Source organism: Ranitomeya imitator, chromosome 4 (assembly GCF_032444005.1).
Source record: "Ranitomeya imitator isolate aRanImi1 chromosome 4, aRanImi1.pri, whole genome shotgun sequence".
NCBI classification, from domain to species: domain Eukaryota; kingdom Metazoa; phylum Chordata; class Amphibia; order Anura; family Dendrobatidae; genus Ranitomeya; species Ranitomeya imitator.
The window spans coordinates 724,126,332-724,152,111 of NC_091285.1; the positions used below are offsets into that span (position 1 = coordinate 724,126,332).

General features: G+C 45.3%; 1 protein-coding gene across 2 annotated transcripts in view; it reads right to left on the reverse strand.

Annotated features, from left to right (window-relative positions):
* Positions 1-3,522: 3,522 nt before the first annotated feature.
* GPS2 (G protein pathway suppressor 2) overlaps positions 3,523-25,780 on the reverse strand; it is a 37,944-nt gene continuing 15,686 nt past the window's right edge. For both annotated transcript variants that reach the window (XM_069767642.1, XM_069767643.1), the window contains exons 11-12: positions 3,855-3,938; positions 3,523-3,773 (exon numbers count right to left, since the gene is read on the reverse strand). In XM_069767642.1, coding sequence (XP_069623743.1) covers positions 3,690-3,773; positions 3,855-3,938 — 168 coding nt within the window. In that variant the 3' untranslated portion in view covers positions 3,523-3,689. The remainder of the gene's footprint in view (positions 3,774-3,854; positions 3,939-25,780) is intronic.

The window sequence follows — 25,780 nt, forward strand, 5'->3', positions numbered from 1 at the left end:
CTGCAGTGTGGTGAGGAGGAGAATGGAGAGAAGCTCGTGCGGAGGCTGCAGTGTGGTGAGGAGGAGAATGGAGAGAAGCTCGTGCGGAGGCTGCAGTGTGGTGAGGAGGAGAATGGAGAGAAGCTCGTGCGGAGGCTGCAGTGTGGTGAGGAGGAGAATGGAGAGAAGCTCGTGCGGAGGCTGCAGTGTGGTGAGGAGGAGAATGGAGAGAAGCTCGTGCGGAGGCTGCAGTGTGGTGAGGAGGAGAATGGAGAGAAGCTCGTGCGGAGGCTGCAGTGTGGTGATGAGGAGAATGGAGAGAAGCTCGTGCGGAGGCTGCAGTGTGATGAGGAGAATGGAGAGAAGCTCGTGCGGAGGCTGCAGTGTGGTGAGGAGAATGGAGAGAAGCTCGTGCGGAGGCTGCAGTGTGGTGAGGAGAATGGAGAGAAGCTCGTGTGGAGGCTGCAGTGTGGTGATGAGGAGAATGGAGAGAAGCTCGTGTGGAGGCTGCAGTGTGGTGATGAGAATGGAGAGAAGCTCGTGTGGAGGCTGCAGTGTGGTGATGAGGAGAATGGAGAGAAGCTCGTGTAGAGGCTGCAGTGTGGTGAGGAGAATGGAGAGAAGCTCGTGTGGAGGCTGCAGTGTGGTGATGAGAATGGAGAGAAGCTCGTGTGGAGGCTGCAGTGTGGTGAGGAGAATGGAGAGAAGCTCGTGTGGAGGCTGCAGTGTGGTGAGGAGAATGGAGAGAAGCTCGTGTGGAGGCTGCAGTGTGGTGATGGCCTATAATTCCCTAACAAGCCCTAAAATAATGAGAATGTAAACAGGCAGCGAACACAACAAATAAGAACAACGTCAAGAGGCAGCAAACATCACAAATAATGAGACCGTCAAGAGGCATTGAACACCACAAATGATCCCTGGAACAAAAGGTTTTGTTCACAATGGATAGTCAGCCAGCAAAGTTACCCTAGACAGGGTGAGGGTGAAGGATGGGGGTTTAGGGTGATGGTGGTTATTTAACATGTTACGTACCAGGGGATGTCCAACAATCCTAAGGCATATATCGCCTTAACACCATCAGCAGAACCAATAACCGACATCCATATAGAGTTTGTCAGACAACCCATAAAAACATTAAATCATTTAGGAAAAAACCAAGAGGTTGGACTGACCATAACTCTCCCTCCAGTATCCCTAATAAGAAGTCACTACCTTGACGGGAGGTTGGCACCCTAGCATGTACACACAATGACGCCCCTGCTTACCGCCGGCGGACCCTCACTTCCCCTAGGTTATGGTCAGTCAAACCTCTTGGTTTTTCCCTCAATGATTTAATGTGTTTTTATGGGTTCTCTGACAAACTCTATATGGATGTTGGTTATGCTGATGCTGTTAAGGCGATATATGCCTTAGGATTGTTGGACATCCCCTGGTACGTATAATCTTAGGTAACCTCACCATCACCCTAAACCCCGCATTCTCCATCTGCCCCCTTCTAGGGTTACTTTGCTGGCTGACTATCCATTGTGAGCAAAACCTGTGTTCCAGGGATCATTTGCGGTGTTTGCTGCCTCTTGACGTTGTTCTCATTTTGGTGCAGGTTAGCTGACGGTGAGCAGAGGTGCCAATTTGTGTTCAAGGTAAGGTGCCAACCTTCGTGGCAAGGCAGGGATGAATCTAGGGCGTATTAGTTTGAGTAAGGCACACTTATTGTGGTTACCCCGGTAGCGTAGTATTATCTGTACTGCTCAGAAACCACCTTGCTTGCCTGGTAGGGCACTGTACGCATTTGTCAGCTTTTGCTTGGTTTTAAACGGTTTAATAAAATATACATTTTAAAGGAATTAGTTTTTTGCTGAGCACTCGTTTACTAAAACCTGTTAATGTAGATTTCGTGAATTTAATCATGTGCTCCATCAGCGTTCCCTCCTGTGTGTGACAAACAAGTCATGACAAACAAGAAATAGCTGACGGCAATTCACCAAGAGGACGCACGCTCCCAATCCAAGGAATCCGATTGGAAAATACACAATCAAGTAAATAAATGAACAGCATCCAATCCAGGTGAAAGGTTGAAAAAAAAAAAAAACTTTAATCTTCCATGACACGTTTTGACCAGTGGTGGTCTTTATCAAGTATACTTGATAAAGACCACCATTGGTCGAAACTTGTGGTGGATTAAAGATTTTTTTCAACCTTTCACCTGGATTGGACGCTGTTCCTTTACTTGAAACAAGTCATGCCAGACTCATCTAATTTCCTTCTATGATGGAATCACTGACTGGGTGGATCAAGGAAATGCTGTAGATGTAGTATATCTCAACTTCAGCAAAGCATTTGATAAAGTATCTCATACTAGCCTTACTGAGAAATGACCAAGTATGGGATTGACAAGGCTACTGTTAGGTGGATTCATAAATGGCTCAGTCATACTCAGAGTGGTGATAAATGGTTGTACAGCCAATTGAAAGAGTGTTACAAGTGGGGTTCCACAAGGCTCTGTCCTGGCCCCAGTGTTACATGTGGGGTACAACAAGGACCTGTCCTGGCCCCAGTGTTCAACATTTTTATAAATGATCAAGATAAGGGAACTGAAGGTAAACTAATCAGATATGCAAACAATGTAAAGCTAGGAGTGATAGAGAACAGTAGAGAAGACAAAGGATTCAGAAGAATCTAGATAAGCTTGAACAATCGGCAGACACTAATAGAATGAGTTTTAACAAGGAGAATTGCAAGATTCTACATCTGGGCAAGAAAAACTAAAATTATATCTACAGAATGGGAGGAATAGAACTAAGCAAGCACATGTGAAAGACTTGGGTATACTAATAAATCACAGACTGCAGAGGAGTCAACAGTGTGATGCAGCAGAAAAAAGGCAAACAGTTCTAGGATGTATTAAGAGAAGCATAGTCTAGATCAAGGGTGTCAAACTGCATTCCTCCAGGGCCGCAAACCATGCATGTTTAAGATTTCCTTAGCATTGCACAAGGTGCTGGAATCATTGTGTGTGTAGGTGATTAAATTATCACATGTGCAGTACAAGAAAATCCTGAAAACATGACCTGTTTGCAGCCCTTGAGGAATGCAGTTTGACACCCCTGGTCTAGATCACGTGAATTATTCCCCTCTATTCCTCCTTGGTCAGGCCTCATCTGGAATACTGTGTCCAGTTCTGGGCACCACATTTTAAAAAGATACTGCTGTGGCCAGATCCCGGTCCACCACAGCTGCCAGACCCCAGCACCACTGAATGGACTAGTAGAGACTGATTCAGCTGACCCTTCTTATTGGACACCTGCCGACTCTGGTGTGGGACTGGTGGTTGGCACCTCCAGCTACGTTCCTATTGTGGCAGCATTGTCGTGTTCATCGCCGTGTGTTGCTGCAGCGCCCCCCACAATGCTTGTATACCGATCACACACTCCCTTTGGCAGAAGACATCAGCGACACACGAGTGCTGCCGATAACATTTACTTTCACTAGCGCGACATTCATCCTTGTAGCATGCGGGTGAAATCACAACTCTTCTCTAGGAAACGCAGGTAAAAATCACTTTATTTCTAAGAACACCGAGTCTGTGGCAGAGGTGTCCGCTTAGTTAAAAGTTGTGGGGTAATTGGGGAGACAGCAGAATAGAAGGGTCGGACTGAGCACAGAGCGGATCTTTGCATCCATCCCATTGATTTGGAGCTGCAGATGGACAATCACTTGTGGTAGAATCTCTGGTTCTGTCCGTGCTGCATGAACGGAAGACGAGGGGTTGGCTGTGGGGACGCCTGGAAGCCAGACTGTGACAAAAGGTAAAGAAAGGGGTCAACATGTCATCCACAGTCTGCCAGCTTCTCTCACATGCCTCGTCATCTACTTACCGTGTGTGGCTGCTGAGGTGGGGTCCCATGTGGGTATCCTCCCGGAGAAGCCGAACGTGGTGGGTGGGAATACGACAGGGTTGGCTGAAAAGAAAGAAGATCAGTCAGCAATGGAGACCACAAGCATCAAAGCCAATCTCCACAATCTGATTAATAAAGTGACGTCTCTGCTTCGGCAGGATGGCAGAAGTGATCACCAGAGATCATCCGGCTGCATGCGAGAGGACGCGGATAAGGCTCTTCTGTGTACGTCACATCAGGTATCGGTGCTGGCAACCCGTAGTCAGAGTTTGACAGTGGCATGAAAGCATGTGGTCCATGGCACCCAATGGCTCCATGGTGTAATCACAGGACGCCGATTAGGGTCTATGGTAGCTGGGAGTCAGCAGAAGACCCCATGGCTGCAAAGTTGGGACTCCTGTGTAGTCCAGACATGCTGGGCATCACCGGAAAGGGCGAATTCAGCTGCGGTAAGCAACATTTAGAGCGCACGACCAGACGATTAGCAGCTCTAGCCCCAATTAGGATGAAAAAAAAAAATAAAAATCTTTAAAAATATTTTGGAAAAAATTTAAAAATCACCTTTTCCCCTCAAACGTTCAGCTCTGGCAAAAATTAAGAGACCACCACATCAAATCCCTTTCATGGGCAGCCCAATCTCCAGACCTGAACTCCTCTGGAATGTAATCAGGAGGAAGATGGATAGTCACAAGTCATCAAACAAAGAACAACGGCTGACATTGTATCAGGAGTGGCATAAGGAGCAGTGTGAGACTGGTGGAAAGCTGCCAAGACGCATGAAAGCTGGGATTAAACAATCATGGTTATTCCACAAATGTCTTAGTTACTCACCGGTTAAACGGTGTTTTTTCGGAGTCCATGTCAGCACCACAGAGAGGGGATCCGCCCTTCAGGAACAGGAAACCTACAGATACATAAGGGCGGCACCTCTCCCACGCATCAGTTGGTTTACAGAGCACAAGAGGACTACCAAGGTTAACAGCATAACTTATATACAACGATACTACTGCTAACTATTCACCACAAGTGGATTATATAAAAGAGAAGAGGCGTACACTCAGAACTTAAGATGAAGGGAGGGTATGTACGGGTGCTGTCATGGACTCCGAAAAACACCGTTAACCGATGAGTAACTAAGACTTATCAGTCGTCCATGACAGCACCACGGAGAGAATTACAGAGTAAACTGTTTAGGGAGGGACTACAGCTTGCAGCACCCTTACACCAAAAGAGGTCCGAGGAAGCACCCAGGTTTAAATCGATAATGGTTATAGAATGCGTTTGAAGACCAAGTAGCAGCCTTACATATTTGGTTGATCGACACCTCTCCGCCCACGAGGCCGCCATAGCTCTAGTGGAATGCGCTCTTAGACCTTCAGGCGCCGGCTTGCCCTTTGAGATGCATGTCAGCGAAATAGCCTCCCTGATTCACCTAGCTAGCGTAGATTTTGATGCTCTATGACCTTTCCTACTACCCTGATAGATAACGCCCTATTTGTGTCCTACCTTCCAAGGATTAGTCACTGGCTAGATACTCTAGGATACATCTTGCGTCTAGAGTGTGTAGTTTCCTTATTAGTAGGATTAGGGAGGAAAGATGGAAGAACTATCTCCTGTGTTCTATGGAATCTGGACACTAGGAAGATATGCTGGATCAGGGGAAAGTATCACCATCATCACTAAGTTGCATGTAGGGGGAAGACTGAATAACGTCTGGATGTTGCCTATCCTACAAGCTGATGTTAGGGCCACCAGGAAGGCTACTTTAAGAGACAGGTTTTTAATAGAGGCTGAAGAAATTGGCTCGAATGGGGCTTCTGTCATAGCCAAGAGGACTAAGTTTAAGTCGCACGGCATGACCGTATTCTTCACCATTGGCCTAGAACGTTTTTTCGCCTTAATGAACCTACTGATCCAGTAATTTTCAGAAATGTTGCAGCCAAAGAGGGCCCCTAAAGCTGACACCTGTACTTTAAGAGTATTTGGGGATAACCCCATATCCAACCCCTTTTGCAAGAACTCCAAAATCTGGTTATTGGTATTGATTGACCAGAGTTTTGAAGAAATCTTTTCCAGATCCTGACAAATTTTTGTGGCGATTATTTTTCTGCTCTTCAGCAGAGTGTTAATCAGGCCCAGAGAAACCTCTATCTCAACAGCGACCGATCAAAATCCACACCGTCAGACGAAGGCCAACCGCCCGAGGATGGTGGACTGGACCCTGGGATAGGAGATCTGGGATGTCTGGCAAGACCCATGGGTCTGATACTGACACGGTCCTGAGGCATGAAAACAACGTCTTTCTGGGCCAAAAGGGGGCAATTACTATAACTCTGGCCTTGTCCTTCCTGATTTTCCTCACCAGAGGAAGTAGACAGGGGAGGAAAGGCGTAAGCTAGCCTGAAGTTCCAGTCTGTGAGGAGGGAGTCTACTGACAGGATTTTCTCTGGGGTTTAGAGAGCAGAATTGTCTCACTTTCCTGTTTTCCTTTGTGGCGAAAAGATCCACCTCCGGTTGACCCCACCTTTCCACAATGAGGTTGAAGATGGAGCCGTTCAGGGACCATTCTCCCTGCCTCAAGGTGTTGCGGCTTCAGTAATCTGCCATAGTATTTTCTATTCCTCTTATATGAAGAGCCGTCAATGAGCGAAAGTGTTGCTCTGCTAGCTGGAACAGACAATCTGCCACGTACATGAGGGATTTGGAATGGGTTCCGCCTTGATTGATATATGCCACGGTGACCCGATTGTCGGTGATGTGAATATCCGCATGTGGTGGCCCTGTAGCTAGACAAGGAGTCTCAACTGCCTGCTCCACCGCCGTTAACTCCTTCAGGTTAGAGGACATTTCCATCTGAAGATGGTCCCGAAGTCCCTGGTTTATAATTTCACCCATGTGAGCCCCCAACCAGAAGGTCTAGCGTCTGCGGTGATTATACGGGTTATGTTATATTCCCAGGGGATCCCCATGGACAGGTTATTTCGGTCTAGCCACCATTCCAGGGATACAATAGTGTTTTGGGACAAGGTCAGCTTACACTAGGCGACTCCCAAGATTTTTTGTTGTAATACCTCGCCCTGAAGTATCCTTGTATGAAACTGGACCCATCGGACCGCGGGAATGGAGGACGAGAGAGTGCCGAAAAGAGACATAGCTTTTCTAAGGGACATGGTGTGGTTGTTGGAGGCGTTTGGTGCAGGCGATTTTTTTTGTGAGGTAAATGGCATTCCTGATCCTGGGAATCCAAGATCAGGCCGAGAGGAGGAAAAAAAAAAAAAAAAAAAGCTGCACTTTTATGGGCTGTAACCAGGACTTTGACATTTAGTAACCATCGCAGTTGCTCCAGGGCCGACATTACTTTTTGTAATTGCTCTAAACAGTGATCCGCTGTTTTACCCACGATAAGGAGATTGTCAAGGTAGAGAATTACCAGAATGTCAGACTCATGTAGGTGGGCCATGACCTCAGCCATGACCTTAGTAAATACCCAGGGGGCGACATATGCCAAAAGAGAGGGCCCTATACTGGAAATGTCTGACCACCCCATCTAACCGGACCGCTACCCTCAGGAATCGTTGGTGGCCTGCATAAATGGGGATACGGTAATAGGCGTCCTTTAAATCCAACACTACCATAAAGCAGTTTTTAACCCCTTTCTGCCATTAGACGTACTATTCCGTCCATGTGGGGTGGGCTTTACTTCCCAAGGACGGAATAGTACGTCATAGGCTATCTGCCGCGCTCACGGGGGGAGCGCCGCCGATCGCGGCCGGGTGTCAGCTGCTTATCGCAGCTGACATCCGGCACTGTGCCAGGAGCGGTCACGGACCGCCCCCGGCACATTAACCCCCGGCACACCGCGATCAAACATGATCGCGATGTGCCGGCGGTGCAGGGAAGCATCGCGCAGGGAGGGGGCTCCCTGCGGGCTTCCCTGAGACCCCCGCAGCAACGCGATGTGATCGCGTTGCTCCAGGGGTCTTTTATCTTCCTCCCTGCAGAAAGTCCCGGATCCAAGATGGCCGCGGATCCGTGTCCTGCAGGGAGGGAGGTGCCTTACCAAGTGCCTGCTTAGAGAAGGCACTTGGTAACGCTGCACTGCTCTCAGACAGATCTGTGATCTGTCAGAGTGCTGTGCAAACTGGCAGATCACCGATCTGTGATGTCCCCACCTGGGACAAAGTAAAAAAGTGAAAAAATTTTTTTTTACAAGTGTGTAAAAAAAAAAAAAAAAATCCTAAATAATGAAAAAAAAAAAAAAAAAAAAAATTATTCCCATAAATACATTTCTTTATCTAAATAAAAAAAAAACAAATAAAAGTACACGTTTAGTATCGCCGCGTCCGTAAAGACACCACCTATAAAACTGGCCCACTAGTTAACCCCTTCAGTAAACACCGTAAGAGAAAAAAAAAAAAAAAAAAAAAAGAGACAAAACAATGCTTTATTATCATACCGCCGAACAAAAAGTGGAATAACACGCGATCAAAAAGACAGATATAAAATAACCATGGTACCGCTGAAAACGTCATCTTGTCCCGCAAAAAACGAGCCGCCATACAGCATCATCAGCAAAAAAATAAAAAAGTTATAGTCTTCAGAATACAGCGATGCAAAAATAATTATTTTTTCTATAAAATAGTTTATCGTATAAAAGCGCCAAAACATAAAAAAAATGATATAAATGAGGTGTCGCTGTAATCGTACTGACCCGAAGAATAAAACTGATCAATTTTACCAAACGCGGAACGGTATAAACGCCTCCCCCAAAAGAAATTCATGAATAGCTGGTTTTTGGTAATTCTGCCTCACAAAAATCGGAATAAAAAGCGATCAAAAAAATGTCACGTGCCCGAAAATGTTACCAATAAAAACGTCAACTCGTCCCGCAAAAAACAAGACCTCACATGACTCTGTGGACTCAAATATGGAAAAATTATAGCTCTCAAAATGTGGTAACGCAAAAAATATTTTTTGCAATAAAAAGCGTCTTTCAGTGTGTGACGGCTGCCAATCATAAAAATCCGCTAAAAAACCCGCTATAAAAGTAAATCAAACCCCCCTTCATCACCCCCTTAGTTAGGGAAAAATTAAAAAAATGTATTTATTTCCATTTTCCCATTAGGGTTAGGGCTACAGTTAGGGTTTGGATTACATTTACGGTTGGGAATAGGGTTGGGATTAGGGGTGTGTCAGGGTTAGGGTTATGGTTAGAGGTGTGGTTAGTGTTACCGTTGGAATTAGGGTTAGGGGTGTATCTGGGTTAGAGGTGTGGTTAGGGTTACCATTGGGATTAGGGTTAGGGGTGTGTTTGGATTAGGGTTTCAGTTATAATTGGGGGGTTTCCACTGTTTAGGCACATCAGGTGCTCTCCAAACACGACATGGCGTCCGATCTCAATTCCAGTCTATTCTGCGTTGAAAAAGTAAAACAGTGCTCCTTCCCTTCCGAGCTCTCCCGTGTGCCCAAACAGGAGTTTACCCCAACATATGGGGTATCAGCGTACTCAGGACAAATTGGACAACAACTTTTGGGGTCCAATTTCTCCTGTTACCCTTGGGAAAATACAAAACTGGGGGCTAAAAAATAATTTTGGGGGGGAATTTTTTTTTTTTCACGGCTCTGCGTTAGAAACTGTAGTGAAACACTTGGGGGCTCAAAGTTCTCACAACACATCTAGATAAGTTCATTGAGGGGTCTAGTTTCCAATATGGGGTCACTTGTGGGGGGTTTCTACTGTTTAGGTACATTAGGGGCTCTGCAAACGCAATGTGACGCCTGCAGACCATTCCATCTAAGTCTGTATTTCAAATGGCGCTCCTTCCCTTCCGAGCTCTCCCATGCGCCCAAAAGGTGGTTCCCCCCCACATATGGGGTATCAGCGTATTCAGGACAAATTGTACAACTTTTTGGTTCCAATTTCTTCTCTTACCATTGGGAAAATAAAAAATTGGGGGCGAAAAGATTATTTGTGAAAAAAAAAATGATTTTTTATTTTTACGGTTCTGCATTATAAACTTCTGTGAAGCACTTGGTGGGTCAAAGTGCTCACCACACATCTAGATAAGTTCCTTAGGGGGTCTACTTTCCAAAATGGTATCACTTGTGGGGGGTTTCAATGTTTAGGCACATCAGTGGCTCTCCAAACGCAACATGGTGTCCCATCTCAATTCTAGTCAATTTTGCATTAAAAAGTCAAATAGCGCTCCTTCCCTTCCGAGCTCTGTCATGCGCCCAAACAGTGGTTTAACCCCACATATGGGGTATCGGCGTACTCAGGAGAAATTGCACAACAACTTTTGGGGTCCGTTTTCTCCTGTAACCCTTGGTAAAAAAACAAATTGGAGCTGAAGTAAATTTTTTGTGAAAAAAAGTTAAATGTTAATTTTTACTTAAACATTCCAAAAATTCCTGTGAAACACCTGAAGGGTTAATAAACTTCTTGAATGTGGTTTTGAGCACCTTGAGGGGTGCAGTTTTTAGAATGGTGTCACACTTGGGTATTTTCTATCATATAGACCCCTCAAAATGACTTCAAATGAGATGTGGTCCCTAAAATAAAATGGTGTTGTAAAAATGAGAAATTGCTGGTCAACTTTTAACCCTTATAACTCCCTAACAAAAAAAAAAAATTTTGGTTCCAAAATTGTGCTGATGTAAAGTAGAGATGTGGGAAATGTTATTTATTAAGTATTTTGTGTGACATATCTCTGTGATTTAATTGCATAAAAATTCAAAGTTGGAAAATTGCGAAATTTTCAAAATTTTCACCATATTTCCGTTTTCACAAATAATCACAAGTAATATCAAAGAAATTTTACCACTATCATGAAGTACAATATGTCACGAGAAAACAATGTCAGAATCACCGGGATCCGTTGAAGCGTTCGAGTTCTAACCTCATAAAGGGACAGTGGTCAGAATTGTAAAAATTGGCCCGGTCATTAACGTGCAAACCACCCTTGGGGGTAAAAGGTTAAACAGTAGTTTTTTTGCGGTATTAATAGTCTCCATTTTAAACAGTTGTATGGTCAGGAAATTGTTTAGAGCCCTAAGGTTGATAATAGTTCTGAAGGAGCCGTCTGGTTTACATATCAGGAATAGAGGAGAGTAGAATCCTCTACCCCATTCTCCTTCCGGACCCTCCGATAGGACCATCTTACTGAGCAGGTCGTGAATTTCCGTTTCCAGGGCCACCTGTTCTGCTGGAGAGGACCCGAGCGGGGTAACTGAAGAAATTATTAGGGATAGAGGAGAACTCTAGACGCAGACCTGTAGCTATTATTCCCAAAATCCAATTGCTACTGGAAGTTTTGGATCAGGCTGGGTAGAAGGCAGATAGTCTACCTCCCACTGGGGCGACTAGTCATTGGGGTGGCTTTTTGATCTCACGGGATGGATCCGGACGTCCCCCCACCTCCAAACATGAATCCAGTACCTCTTTTCTTTTTATCGTCCCATCTGCCCTGGTCGGCCTTCTGTGAAAGAACCTTTTCCCTGTGAAGGGACGCCTATAAGAAGTGGTCGGTAGACTGGGAAATTTCTTTTTCTCGTCTCCGACCTTCTCCAGCAATTGGTCTAGAACCGGACCGAACAGATATTCTCCTTCACACGGAATAGGGAAAAGACGGGATCTGGCCTGAATGTCGCCGGGCCAACACTTCAGCCATAGGGCCCTGCGAGCCGCATTTGATAGCCCTGCAGCCCTAGCTGCCATCCTTGCAGAATCTGCGGACGCGTCTGCGAGAAACGCAGCGGCATTCTGGATTGTCGGCAGGGATTTTAACATGGATTCCCTAGAGGCTCCACTTCTAGCTTAGATTCTAGTTGGTCCAGCCAGAAGACCATCATCGATCTGGCTGTGCATGTCGCAGCTACTGCCGGTCTTACAGCACCAGCCGACATCTCCCAAGTCCCTTTAAGAAACGAATCTGCCTTCTTATCAAGAGGATCTTTTAAATAAGCCATGTCATTGAAGGGAATGGAGGATTTTTTAGAAGCCTGAGCCACCGCTGCGTCTAATTTTGATGCCTCATCCCACGGTGCTCACCAAGGGGTCGTCAAAGGGATATCTCCGTTTATAGGCCGTTGGTGGGAGCCCTTTTTTTTCTGGCTTTCCCTCACTCCCTAAGCTAGAAGATCGTTGGGTACAGCCGGGACCAGCTGCTTCGAAAGCAGAATTTTTGCTTGTAGGACATTATTGCAAGAGAGCTTGGCTGAGTAGATTACACAAGGAGGAAAACACACAGCAAGTCAGCAGGATCTAGGAGCAACATGGCAGATGTGACAACCTACATGGTGAGCTGCAGCATGTGCTACATGTTCACAGATCGACCAGAAGAAGAATCCAATTTCACCTGTCAGAAGTGTAGACTAGTGGCCCTTTTAGAAGAAAAGGTGCGGGGTCTGGAAGAAAGAATAGCAACTTTGAAACTCATCAAAGAGAATGAAGACTTTCTAGACAGAACAGAAGCATCTCTACTGGTCACAGAAGGTGCAAAAAGTGTCAGAGAACCTCCAAAAGCAGATGAGTGGAAGCATGTGACCAAAAGAAGCAAGAAGACCATGGAGAAATCACCAACCACACAACTGAAGAACCGATATCAAATCTTTGTAGAGGATGAAGATGGCACACCTAAGAATGAAGCAATACCAGCAAGCAAAAAAGAAAAGGGCACACAGCAACAAGTGACAGCAAAAAGTACAGCCAAGAAGCAACGAAGAGTGGTGGTGGTGGGAGACTCACTACTGAGAGGCACAGAAGCAGCCATCTGCAGACCGGACATAACTGCAAGAGAAGTATGCTGCCTTCCAGGTGCGATGATCAAGGATGTGACCGATAGGATACCAAAGCTCTTCAGCTCCAAGGACGTCCACCCATTTCTTCTGATACATGTTGGCACCAATGACACGGCAAGGAAGGACCTACCGACAATCTGCAAGGACTTTGAAGAGTTGGGGAAGAAAGTAAAGGAACTGGATGCACAGGTAGTTTTTTCTTCTATCCTTCCAGTAGACGGGCATGGCACCAGGAGATGGAACAGGATCCTTGATGCAAACAACTGGCTAAGACGATGGTGCAGACAACAAGGATTCGGATTCCTGGACCACGGTGTGAATTACTGGTATGATGGACTCCTCGCCAGAGACGGACTACACCTCAACAAACCTGGGAAACACACATTCGCCAGAAGACTCGCTACACTCATCAGGAGGGCGTTAAACTAGAAGAAGAGGGGACGGGAAGAAAAACATTAGACTCGAACAAAGACGACCCAGGAAAACATACTCAGAAGGGAGGTAAGAACATTTCTAAAACAATCCACAGTGAGGAGATTGGAACAAAACAAAATCCTCTAAACTGCATGCTCGCAAACGCCAGAAGCCTGACAAACAAGATGGAAGAACTAGAAGCAGAAATATCTACAGGTAACTTTGACATAGTGGGAATAACCGAGACATGGTTAGATGAAAGCTATGACTGGGCAGTTAACTTACAGGGTTACAGTCTGTTTAGAAAGGATCGTAAAAATCGGAGAGGAGGAGGGGTTTGTCTCTATGTAAAGTCTTGTCTAAAGTCCACTTTAAGGGAGGATATTAGCGAAGGGAATGAGGATGTCGAGTCCATATGGGTTGAAATTCATGGAGGGAAAAATGGTAACAAAATTCTCATTGGGGTCTGTTACAAACCCCCAAATATAACAGAAACCATGGAAAGTCTACTTCTAAAGCAGATAGATGAAGCTGCAACCCATAATGAGGTCCTGGTTATGGGGGACTTTAACTACCCGGATATTAACTGGGAAACAGAAACCTGTGAAACCCATAAAGGCAACAGGTTTCTGCTAATAACCAAGAAAAATTATCTTTCACAATTGGTGCAGAATCCAACCAGAGGAGCAGCACTTTTAGACCTAATACTATCTAATAGACCTGACAGAATAACAAATCTGCAGGTGGTTGGGCATTTAGGAAATAGCGACCACAATATTGTACAGTTTCACCTGTCTTTCACTAGGGGGACTTGTCAGGGAGTCACAAAAACATTGAACTTTAGGAAGGCAAAGTTTGAACAGCTTAGAGATGCCCTTAATCTGGTAGACTGGGACAATATCCTCAGAAATGAGAATACAGATAATAAATGGGAAATGTTTAAGAACATCCTAAATAGGCAGTGTAAGCGGTTTATACCTTGTGGGAATAAAAGGACTAGAAATAGGAAAAACCCAATGTGGCTAAACAAAGAAGTAAGACAGGCAATTAACAGTAAAAAGAAAGCATTTGCACTACTAAAGCAGGATGGCACCATTGAAGCTCTAAAAAACTATAGGGAGAAAAATACTTTATCTAAAAAACTAATTAAAGCTGCCAAAAAGGAAACAGAGAAGCACATTGCTAAGGAGAGTAAAACTAATCCCAAACTGTTCTTCAACTATATCAATAGTAAAAGAATAAAAACTGAAAATGTAGGCCCCTTAAAAAATAGTGAGGAAAGAATGGTTGTAGATGACGAGGAAAAAGCTAACATATTAAACACCTTCTTCTCCACGGTATTCACGGTGGAAAATGAAATGCTAGGTGAAATCCCAAGAAACAATGAAAACCCTATATTAAGGGTCACCAATCTAACCCAAGAAGAGGTGCGAAACCGGCTAAATAAGATTAAAATAGATAAATCTCCGGGGCCGGATGGCATACACCCACGAGTACTAAGAGAACTAAGTAATGTAATAGATAAACCATTATTTCTTATTTTTAGTGACTCTATAGCGACAGGGTCTGTTCCGCAGGACTGGCGCATAGCAAATGTGGTGCCAATATTCAAAAAGGGCTCTAAAAGTGAACCTGGAAATTATAGGCCAGTAAGTCTAACCTCTATTGTTGGTAAAATATTTGAAGGGTTTCTGAGGGATGTTATTCTTGATTATCTCAATGAGAATAACTGTTTAACTCCATATCAGCATGGGTTTATGAGAAATCGCTCCTGTCAAACCAATCTAATCAGTTTTTATGAAGAGGTAAGCTATAGACTGGACCACGGTGAGTCATTGGACGTGGTATATCTCGATTTTTCCAAAGCGTTTGATACCGTGCCGCACAAGAGGTTGGTACACAAAATGAGAATGCTTGGTCTGGGGGAAAATGTGTGTAAATGGGTTAGTAACTGGCTTAGTGATAGAAAGCAGAGGGTGGTTATCAATGGTATAGTCTCTAACTGGGTCACTGTGACCAGTGGGGTACCGCAGGGGTCAGTATTGGGACCTGTTCTCTTCAACATATTCATTAATGATCTGGTAGAAGGTTTACACAGTAAAATATCGATATTTGCAGATGATACAAAACTATGTAAAGCAGTTAATACAAGAGAAGATAGTATTCTGCTACAGATGGATCTGGATAAGTTGGAAACTTGGGCTGAAAGGTGGCAGATGAGGTTTAACAATGATAAATGTAAGGTTATACACATGGGAAGAGGGAATCAATATCACCATTACACACTGAATGGGAAACCACTGGGTAAATCTGACAGGGAGAAGGACTTGGGGATCCTAGTTAATGATAAACTTACCTGGAGCAGCCAGTGCCAGGCAGCAGCTGCCAAGGCAAACAGGATCATGGGGTGCATTAAAAGAGGTCTGGATACACATGATGAGAGCATTATACTGCCTCTGTACAAATCCCTAGTTAGACCGCACATGGAGTACTGTGTCCAGTTTTGGGCACCGGTGCTCAGGAAGGATATAATGGAACTAGAGAGAGTACAAAGGAGGGCAACAAAATTAATAAAGGGGATGGGAGAACTACAATACCCAGATAGATTAGCGAAATTAGGATTTTTTAGTCTAGAAAAAAGACGACTGAGGGGCGATCTAATAACCATGTATAAGTATATAAGGGGACAATACAAATATCTCGCTGAGGATCTGTTTATACCAAGGAAGGTGACGGGCACAAGGGGGCATTCTTTGCGTCTGGAGGAGAGAAGGTTTTTCCACCAACATAGAAGAGGATTCTTTACTGTTAGGGCAGTGAGAATCTGGAATTGCTTGCCTGAGGAGGTGGTGATGGCGAACTCAGTCGAGGGGTTCAAGAGAGGCCTGGATGTCTTCCTGGAGCAGAACAATATTGTATCATACAATTATTAGGTTCTGTAGAAGGACGTAGATCTGGGTACTTATTTATTATGATGGAATATAGGCTGAACTGGATGGACAAATGTCTTTTTTCGGCCTTACTAACTATGTTACTATGTTACTCTTTTGATAAGGTTCTGAACTTTGTCATTAAGTGGAAATTATTTATGCTTTCTCGGGTTTAGACCGCCAAACATTAGGTCTTGCACCGAAAGTTCTGGTTTTTCGTCAGCCACCCCCATGGTGGATCTGATTGATTTAATCAGCCTGTCCATCTGGTCTAGCGGGAAGCAAAGTCGATTAGAATCCTCTGATGCAGAGGAGATGGAGGCTTCCGAATCACGCTCTTTCCCAGGGGCAGTAGACAAATCTGAAACGCTAGGTTCCCTTTTCCTCTTGGTAGGCTCCACTTGGGACAAGGATTTTAGGGAATTTTACTTCAAACCTTAGAGAAATCATCAGGAGAGAAGTAAAAAACGGGGGACTCTTCCGCCACAGTCTGTCGCACACACGACTGACAGTCTTTTAGGGTACGCGTCTGGCAAAGGGCAACCACAGTGCACACTCCTTATTCTTTGCTTACCTTTACCTTCAGCTTTCACCTAAGGAAAAAACATAGGAAAATACTGCATCAGGGCACGTTCACGAAGATCTCTTACCCAGGCAGCAGCGGTATGTACCGGATTACTGGGGGAGCAAACCGGATCCTTCAGTCTAGATGAAGTCCTGCAACTGGGCTGATCACTGCATCCGGGGCCCTTCCCGAGGCTCTGTCCTGCTCCTCCAGCAGACCGACGGGAGCTTCTGGCTCATCCATTGCTGCAGATGGGCTCACAAGCAGCCCTGCAGCCTTCTGTGCGGCTTTAAATAGCCCTTCCCCCGCATCCGGAGTGTCAGCAGGGGCGTGGCCAGGGGTTCCACGACCTCCCCGTGCAGATCACCGCCAGTCTCCCCCATAGCCTCCGACAGTCCCCCCCACGCCATCGCTGCACGTGGCCACAGCATAGTAGCGTCTGCAGCAGAAGCCAGCCGGCGTCTGACTTCCGGTCCCGCCGCATCACTTCCGGTGCCGGAAAGAGCGCACAGGGAGGCTGTGGCACAGAGCCACCGGCCGACCCCACCGCACACCGCCACGCGAAGTACCCCGGAGAGGATGACCGTCGAGACGCAGGAGCTGCAGAGGCACCAGGGAAACTAGACGGACCCCGGGGGGGGGGGGGGATTCGTGTAGAAATACTCACCTCCGTCGCTGGCACCTGGAGGCGGACATCCTCCGGTCTCCGTTCACTGCCGTGGAGCCCACCTGGACCCACCATGGCACTTCCAGGGACCCGCACTGCCCGAGGTAGGAGACCCCCTCGCTACCCGAGTCGGGCAGCCGGCCTGGGTATTCTAGATGAAGTACAGATATCTGTAGGGCATCCTCTACTCCAGGAACAGGAAACCCACTGATGCGTGGGCGAAGTGCCGCCCTTATGTATCTGTAGGCTTCCTGTTCCTGAAGGGCGGATCCTCTCTCTGTGGTGCTGTCATGGACGGATGATAAATATTGATTTCTGAACTCTTCCCAAGGTAAAACATTAGTATTGTTTCTAGATGATTATGAACTTGGTTTTCTGCATTATTTGAGGTCTGCAAGCAATGCATTTTTTTTCTTATTTTGACCATTTCTCATTTTCAGAAAATACAAAATTTATTGCTTGGAACTTCTGGGACATGTGGTCAGTAGTTTATAGAATAGAAGAATTTACATTTTACACAAAAATATACGCATAGGCCATGTTCACACGTTGCGGAATTGACATGCGTATTCCCGCTAAACACTAGCGTTTCACAAGAGATCTGCAGCATCGCTTGGAAAACTGATTGTCACACAAACAGTGCTTGACAAGTGTCACCAACTTTTTACTATTGATGCTGCTGATGCGGCCTATGCACCATCAAAAGCAAAAGATCTAATGTTAAAAATAAAAAAAAAATCGTGGTATTCTTACCTTCCGGCGGCCCCCGCAGGCTTCCAGCTCCTCCCGGTCCCAGTAATGCCCCGCGACAATGTTTGCCGTGATTAAGCAGCGAAAAAACACATACAAACTGCAACGTCTGCATATAGCCTTAAAGAGGAAAATCAGACAAACTGAACATTTTGCACTGATCTCTTCATTCTTGCCAGAGCTGTATCTGGATTCAGCAGATCAAGAAGAGTCAGATCCAAGCATACAATAACCAAACAAGAGCGATGCAGCTCGGTCTGATCTCCTGACCTGAGGGTCACTACCAGCAGACTTGTGGGGGCTTTTCACGTCTTCCAGTACATTGTATGGTGACTTCTCAGCAAAGAACAAGTCCTTAATTCTATTGAAGGGTTCTGCGAGGCCGGGAGGTTACGTGACAAAGTCGCCACTAATGGACTATGGTGAAACAGGGTGTATGTGTCCAAATCTGCGCTGCTGATAAAGATGAATGGCAGCGATGTTCTTCAAAGTTGTATTGAGTGCAGCTCCTGAGCCTGCGGCATACGTCATCAGTGACTTCTGCTGGACACAGGGAGCCAAGGCTGGCAAGGGTTAATCACCGCCTGCACAGTCAGGGATGACGGTGGTGGTAGTCGGCGTGAAAATGCCCCAAAATACACAGGCAAGAAGGCCAAAGTGCTATAAAAGTTACACATTACAACAAATTAACATTCAATGAAAATAGACAAAACATATGATGGATGGTAAAAAGGCAAAGATGGGCAAAGCCAGCAAGCTGCGGCAGTGCACTACTACGACCCCGCGCAAAAACGATGGACTGTCCGGCCTTGGAGGACGTTCATTCAGGTGTTTAATTTTGTAGAAAAAAAGCCGATCACAGACATGGGACAAAACTAAAGACGTTTCACATGGCAACTTTCTGGCTTTAAGAAACACAAAGAAATCAAGAACAAACAATGTGGCAGTCAGTAATGGTCAATTCTGAGGAAAAGATTATGGAATCATGAAAAAAAACAAACAAAAAAATCCCTCCAACACATCACTAGTATCTTGTTGCACCACCTCTGGCTTTTCTAACAGCTTGCCGTCTCTGAGGCCTGGACTTAATGAGGGTCACACAGGACTCTTCATCAATCTGGCTCCAACCTTCTCTGGTTGCTGTGGCCAGATCAGCTTTGCAGGTTGGATTCTTGTTATCGACCATTTTCTTCAACTTCCACCAAACATTTTCTATTGGATTGAGCTCCGGACTATTTGCAGCCATGACATTGACCTTATGTGTCTTTTTTCCAGGAATGTTTTCATAGTTTTTGCTGTATGGCAGGAGGCATTATCATCTTGAAAAATGATTTCATCTTCTCCAAACATCCTTTCAATTGATGGGATAAGAAAAGTGTCCAAAATATCAACATAAACTTGTGCATTTATTGAAGATGTAATGACGCCATCTCCCCAGTGCCTTTACCCGACATGCAGCCCCATATCATCAATGACTGGAAATTTGCGTGTTCCCTACAGGCGGTCATCTTTATAAATCTCATTGGAACGGCACCAAAGTTCCAGCATCACAACCGTGGCACACGCTGCAAACACGTTTCCTGCAGCGGTGCTCCAGGTGCGCAGAACGTCTGTGGAGAAAATCTAATCTACCCGAAGATTTCATCCATTATAAGTTCATGCTAAAGACATACAATTCTGCCCTTCACCTCTCCAAATAAACCTACTTCAACACCCTCATCACCTCCCTGTCCAATAACCCTATAATAATAATAATAATAATTTTTATTTATATAGCGCCAACATATTCCGCAGCGCTTTACAAATTATAGAGGGGACTTGTACAGACAATAGACATTACAGCATAACAGAAATACAGTTCAAAACAGATATCAAGAGGAGTGAGGGCCCTGCTCGTAAGCTTACAAACTATGAGGAAAAGGGGAGACACGAGAGGTGGCTGGTAACAATTGCTATAGTTATTCGGACCAGCCATAGTGTAAGGCTTGGGTGTTCATGTAAAGCTGCATGAACCAGTTAATTTTATTTTTTTTTTTTTTTTAATATAGGCCACACAGGGATCGTTAGGTTAATGCATTGAGGCGGTAGGCCAGTCTGAACAAATGAGTTTTTAGGGCACGCTTAAAACTGTGGGGATTGGGGATTAATCGTATTATCCTAGGTAGTGCATTCCAAAGAATCGGCGCAGCACGTGTAAAGTCTTGGAGACGGGAGTGGGAGGTTCTGATTATTGAGGATGCTAACCTGAGGTCATCAGCGGAGCGGAGGGCACGGGTAGGGTGGTAGACTGAGACCAGAGAGGAGATGTAGGGTGGTGCTGAGCCATGGAGTGCTTTGTGGATGAGGGTAGTAGTTTTGTACTGGATTCTTGAGTGGATGGGTAACCAGTGTAATGACTGGCACAAGGTAGAGGCATCGGTGTAACGGTTGGTGAGGAATATGATCCTGGCAGCAGCATTCAGGACAGATTGGAGCGGGGAGAGTTTTGCAAGAGGGAGGCCGATTAGTAGAGAGTTACAATAGTCCAGACGAGAATGAATAAGTGAAACAGTAAGAGTTTTTGCAGAGTCGAAAGTAAGAAAAGGGCGAATTCTAGAAATGTTTTTGAGATGCAGGTAAGAAGAGCGAGCCAGTGATCGGATGTGGGGGGTGAATGAAAGGTCAGAATCAAGGATGACCCCAAGGCAGCGGGCATGTTGCTTTGGAGTAATGGTGGAACCGCAAACGGAGATGGCAATGTCAGGCAAAGGTAGGTTAGTAGAGGGAGAAAACACGAGGAGTTCAGTTTTTGACAGGTTTAGTTTCAGATAGAGGGAGGACATGATGCTAGAGACAGCGGTAAGACAATCACTGGTGTTTTCTAATAAGGCAGGCGTGAGATCAGGAGAAGAAGTGTATAGTTGGGTGTCGTCAGCATAGAGATGGTACTGGAAGCCAAATCTACTGATTGTTTGTCCAATAGGGGCAGTATACAAAGAGAAGAGGAGGGGGCCTAGGACTGATCCTTGAGGAACCCCAACAGTAAGGGGAAGGTGAGAGGAGGAGGAACCAGCGAAACATACAGTGAAGGATCGGTCAGAGAGATAGGAGGAGAACCAGGAGAGAACGGTGTCCTTGAGGCCGATGGAGCGGAGCATAGTGAGGAGGAGCTGATGATCCACAGTATCAAATGCTGCAGAGAGATCCAAGAGAATTAGCATGGAGTAGTGACCATTAGATTTAGCTGTTAGTAGGTCATTAGAGACTTTAGTGAGGGCAGTTTCAGTAGAGTGTAAAGAGCGGAAACCAGATTGAAGAGGGTCGAGAAGAGAGTTATCTGAGAGATAGCGGGTAAGACGGGAGTGGACCAGGCGTTCGAGGAGTTTAGAGATGAAGGGAAGATTAGAGACAGGTCTATAATTAGCGGCACAGTTTTGGTCGAGGGATGGTTTTTTAAGTAATGGATGTATGATGGCATGCTTAAATGAGGAGGGAAAAATACCGGAAGTGAGGGAAAGGTTGAATATTTTTGTTAGGTGAGAGGTGACAGCCGGGGAAAGGGACTGGAGGAAATGTGACGGAATGGGGTCACTGGTGCAAGTGGTCGGGCGAGAAGATGCAAGGAGCCTGCTTACTTCTTCTTCTGTAACTGGTTCAAAGTCAGAGAGTGAACTAGATGCAGTGGGGGAGGGAGGACAGTGCATGGTATGAAGAGATTGGGAGATGATTTCCTGTCGAATATGGTCAATTTTTTCTTTGAAGTAATTGGCCAGATTGTCAGCACGGAGATCCGTGGTTGGGGCCTGCGCTCTTGGGTTGAGTAGGGACTGGAACGTGTCAAAGAGACGTTTAGGGTTATTGGACAGGGAGGTGATGAGGGTGTTGAAGTAGGTTTGTTTGGAGAGGTGAAGGGCAGAATTGTATGTCTTTAGCATGAACTTATAATGGATGAAATCTTCGGGTAGATTAGATTTTCTCCACAGACGTTCTGCGCACCTGGAGCACCGCTGCAGGAAACGTGTTTGCAGCGTGTGCCACGGTTGTTGCCGTCTGTGCCGAGTTGTTTTATGTATAGGAGGAGCAGCTTCATCCAGGGCACTTTGCAGGGTTTCATTGTAATGCTTCAGAGCAGAATCAGGACATGAGATGGAGGAGATTGGGGCCAATGAGGACTGCAAGTTCTTCATAAGTTCCTGGGTGTTAATGGCCTGTATGTTTCTATAAGTGTGGAAAGTGGGGGTGACCTGAGCGGGATGGCAGTTCTTGACCCTAAACGTCTCTTTGACACGTTCCAGTCCCTACTCAACCCAAGAGCGCAGGCCCCAACCACGGATCTCCGTGCTGACAATCTGGCCAATTACTTCAAAGAAAAAATTGACCATATTCGACAGGAAATCATCTCCCAATCTCTTCATACCATGCACTGTCCTCCCTCCCCCACTGCATCTAGTTCACTCTCTGACTTTGAACCAGTTACAGAAGAAGAAGTAAGCAGGCTCCTTGCATCTTCTCGCCCGACCACTTGCACCAGTGACCCCATTCCGTCACATTTCCTCCAGTCCCTTTCCCCGGCTGTCACCTCTCACCTAACAAAAATATTCAACCTTTCCCTCACTTCCGGTATTTTTCCCTCCTCATTTAAGCATGCCATCATACATCCATTACTTAAAAAACCATCCCTCGACCAAAACTGTGCCGCTAATTATAGACCTGTCTCTAATCTTCCCTTCATCTCTAAACTCCTCGAACGCCTGGTCCACTCCCGTCTTACCCGCTATCTCTCAGATAACTCTCTTCTCGACCCTCTTCAATCTGGTTTCCGCTCTTTACACTCTACTGAAACTGCCCTCACTAAAGTCTCTAATGACCTACTAACAGCTAAATCTAATGGTCACTACTCCATGCTAATTCTCTTGGATCTCTCTGCAGCATTTGATACTGTGGATCATCAGCTCCTCCTCACTATGCTCCGCTCCATCGGCCTCAAGGACACCGTTCTCTCCTGGTTCTCCTCCTATCTCTCTGACCGATCCTTCACTGTATGTTTCGCTGGTTCCTCCTCCTCTCACCTTCCCCTTACTGTTGGGGTTCCTCAAGGATCAGTCCTAGGCCCCCTTCCTCTTCTCTTTGTATACTGCCCCTATTGGACAAACAATCAGTAGATTTGGCTTCCAGTACCATCTCTATGCTGACGACACCCAACTATACACTTCTTCTCCTGATCTCACGCCTGCCTTATTAGAAAACACCAGTGATTGTCTTACCGCTGTCTCTAGCATCATGTCCTCCCTCTATCTGAAACTAAACCTGTCAAAAACTGAACTCCTCGTGTTTTCTCCCTCTACTAACCTACCTTTGCCTGACATTGCCATCTCCGTTTGCGGTTCCACCATTACTCCAAAGCAACATGCCCGCTGCCTTGGGGTCATCCTTGATTCTGACCTTTCATTCACCCCCCACATCCGATCACTGGCTCGCTCTTCTTACCTGCATCTCAAAAACATTTCTAGAATTCGCCCTTTTCTTACTTTCGACTCTGCAAAAACTCTTACCGTTTCACTTATTCATTCTCGTCTGGACTATTGTAACTCTCTACTAATCGGCCTCCCTCTTACCAAACTCTCCCCGCTCCAATCTGTCCTGAATGCTGCTGCCAGGATCATATTCCTCACCAACCGTTACACCGATGCCTCTACCTTGTGCCAGTCATTACACTGGTTACCCATCCACTCAAGAATCCAGTACAAAACTACTACCCTCATCCACAAAGCACTCCATGGCTCAGCACCACCCTACATCTCCTCTCTGGTCTCAGTCTACCACCCTACCCGTGCCCTCCGCTCCGCTGATGACCTCAGGTTAGCATCCTCAATAATCAGAACCTCCCACTCCCGTCTCCAAGACTTTACACGTGCTGCGCCGATTCTTTGGAATGCACTACCTAGGATAATACGATTAATCCCCAATCCCCACAGTTTTAAGCGTGCCCTAAAAACTCATTTGTTCAGACTGGCCTACCGCCTCAATGCATTAACCTAACGATCCCTGTGTGGCCTATATTAAAAAAGAAAAAAATTAATTAACTGGTTCATGCAGCTTTACATGAACACCTGAGCCTTACACTATGGCTGGTCCGAATAACTATAGCAATTGTTACCATCCACCTCTCGTGTCTCCCCTTTTCCTCATAGTTTGTAAGCTTACGAGCAGGGCCCTCATTCCTCTTGGTATCTGTTTTGAACTGTATTTCTGTTATGCTGTAATGTCTATTGTATGTACAAGTCCCCTCTATAATTTGTAAAGCGCTGCGGAATATGTTGGCGCTATATAAATAAAAATTATTATTATTATTATTATTATTATCACCTTGCCCAATGCAGATTCGTGATTCATCACTGAATACGACTTTCATCCAGTCATCCACAGTCCACGATTGCTTCTCCTTAGCCCATTGTAACCTTGTTTTTTCTGTTTAGGTGTTAATGATGGCTTTCGTTTAGCTTTTCTGTATGTAAATCCCATCTCCTTTAGGTGGTTTCTTACAGTTCGGTCGCAGACGTTGACTCCAGTTTCCTCCCATTCGTTCCTCATTTGTTTCGTTGTGCATTTCCTGTTTTGGAGACACATTGATTGAAGTTTCCGGTCTTGATGCTTTGATGTCTTCCTTGGTCTACCAGTATGTTTGCCTTTAACAACCTCCCCATGTTGTTTGTATTTGGTCCAGATTTCAGACACAGCTGACTGAACAACCAACATCTTTTACAACATTGCGTGATGATTTACCCTCTCTTAAGAGTTTGATAATCATCTCCTTTGCTTCAGTTGACATCTCTGGTGTTGGAGCCATGATTCCTGTCAGTCCACTTGGTGCAGCAGCTCTCCAAGGTGGGATCACTCCTGTTTAGATGCAAAATAACGAGCAGATCTAATTTGATGCAGGTGTTAGTTTTGAGTATGAAAATTTACAGGGTGAGTCCATTATTTTTTCCTCAGAATTGAGTGATTCCATCATTTTTCCCCTATGTTTGGTTAAAAAACTAACCATTTCTGACTACCACACTGTTCTTGATTTCTTTTAGTGTTTCTTAAAGCCAGAAAGTTGCCATTGGAAATGACTTTAATTTTGTAGAAAAAAAGCCGATCACAGACATGGCACAAAACTAAACAACTGAATGAACATCCTCCAACGCCGGTGATTCCATGATTTTTGCCAGGGGTGGTAATAGTATACAGTAACCGTATGTCCCTCACAAGGCTGCAGGAAGGGTGGTAAGAAGTGGGACTACAGCTGTGTGTACCATAACATGTAATAAAATACACCACTAGTAAACGTGTTCGGTGACCACACGTTCTGCTCCCAAATACTCCACCCACACAAAGCTTTGGAGGTATCTACATACGTAATATGTCAAGGATAGGGCTTACCCATAATGATCAGATGCTGGGAATGTCCAACTAAGCCCCGACGCGCGTTTCACACTGTCGGCTTCATCTTTGTCATTTTACCGTTACCCATCATATCTATTGTCTATTTTCATTGACTTAATTTTCTGTAATAAAATGTGTAATTTTTATAACACTTTGGCCTTCTTGCCTGTATATTTTTGGGCAATTTCACGCCACAATTTTTTGTAGGATTCCATTATCGTAGGAGTTTTCTCCGTTACTTTTCCAACTGTTTTCCTGATTAGGGACACTAATATCTATCTATATATATCAGAGATGTCAGTTTGTGTAAAAATCTAGTCATTACTACTAGAGTCCGATTTACCCGAAGCCTCAGCCGCCTAGCGCCACAGAT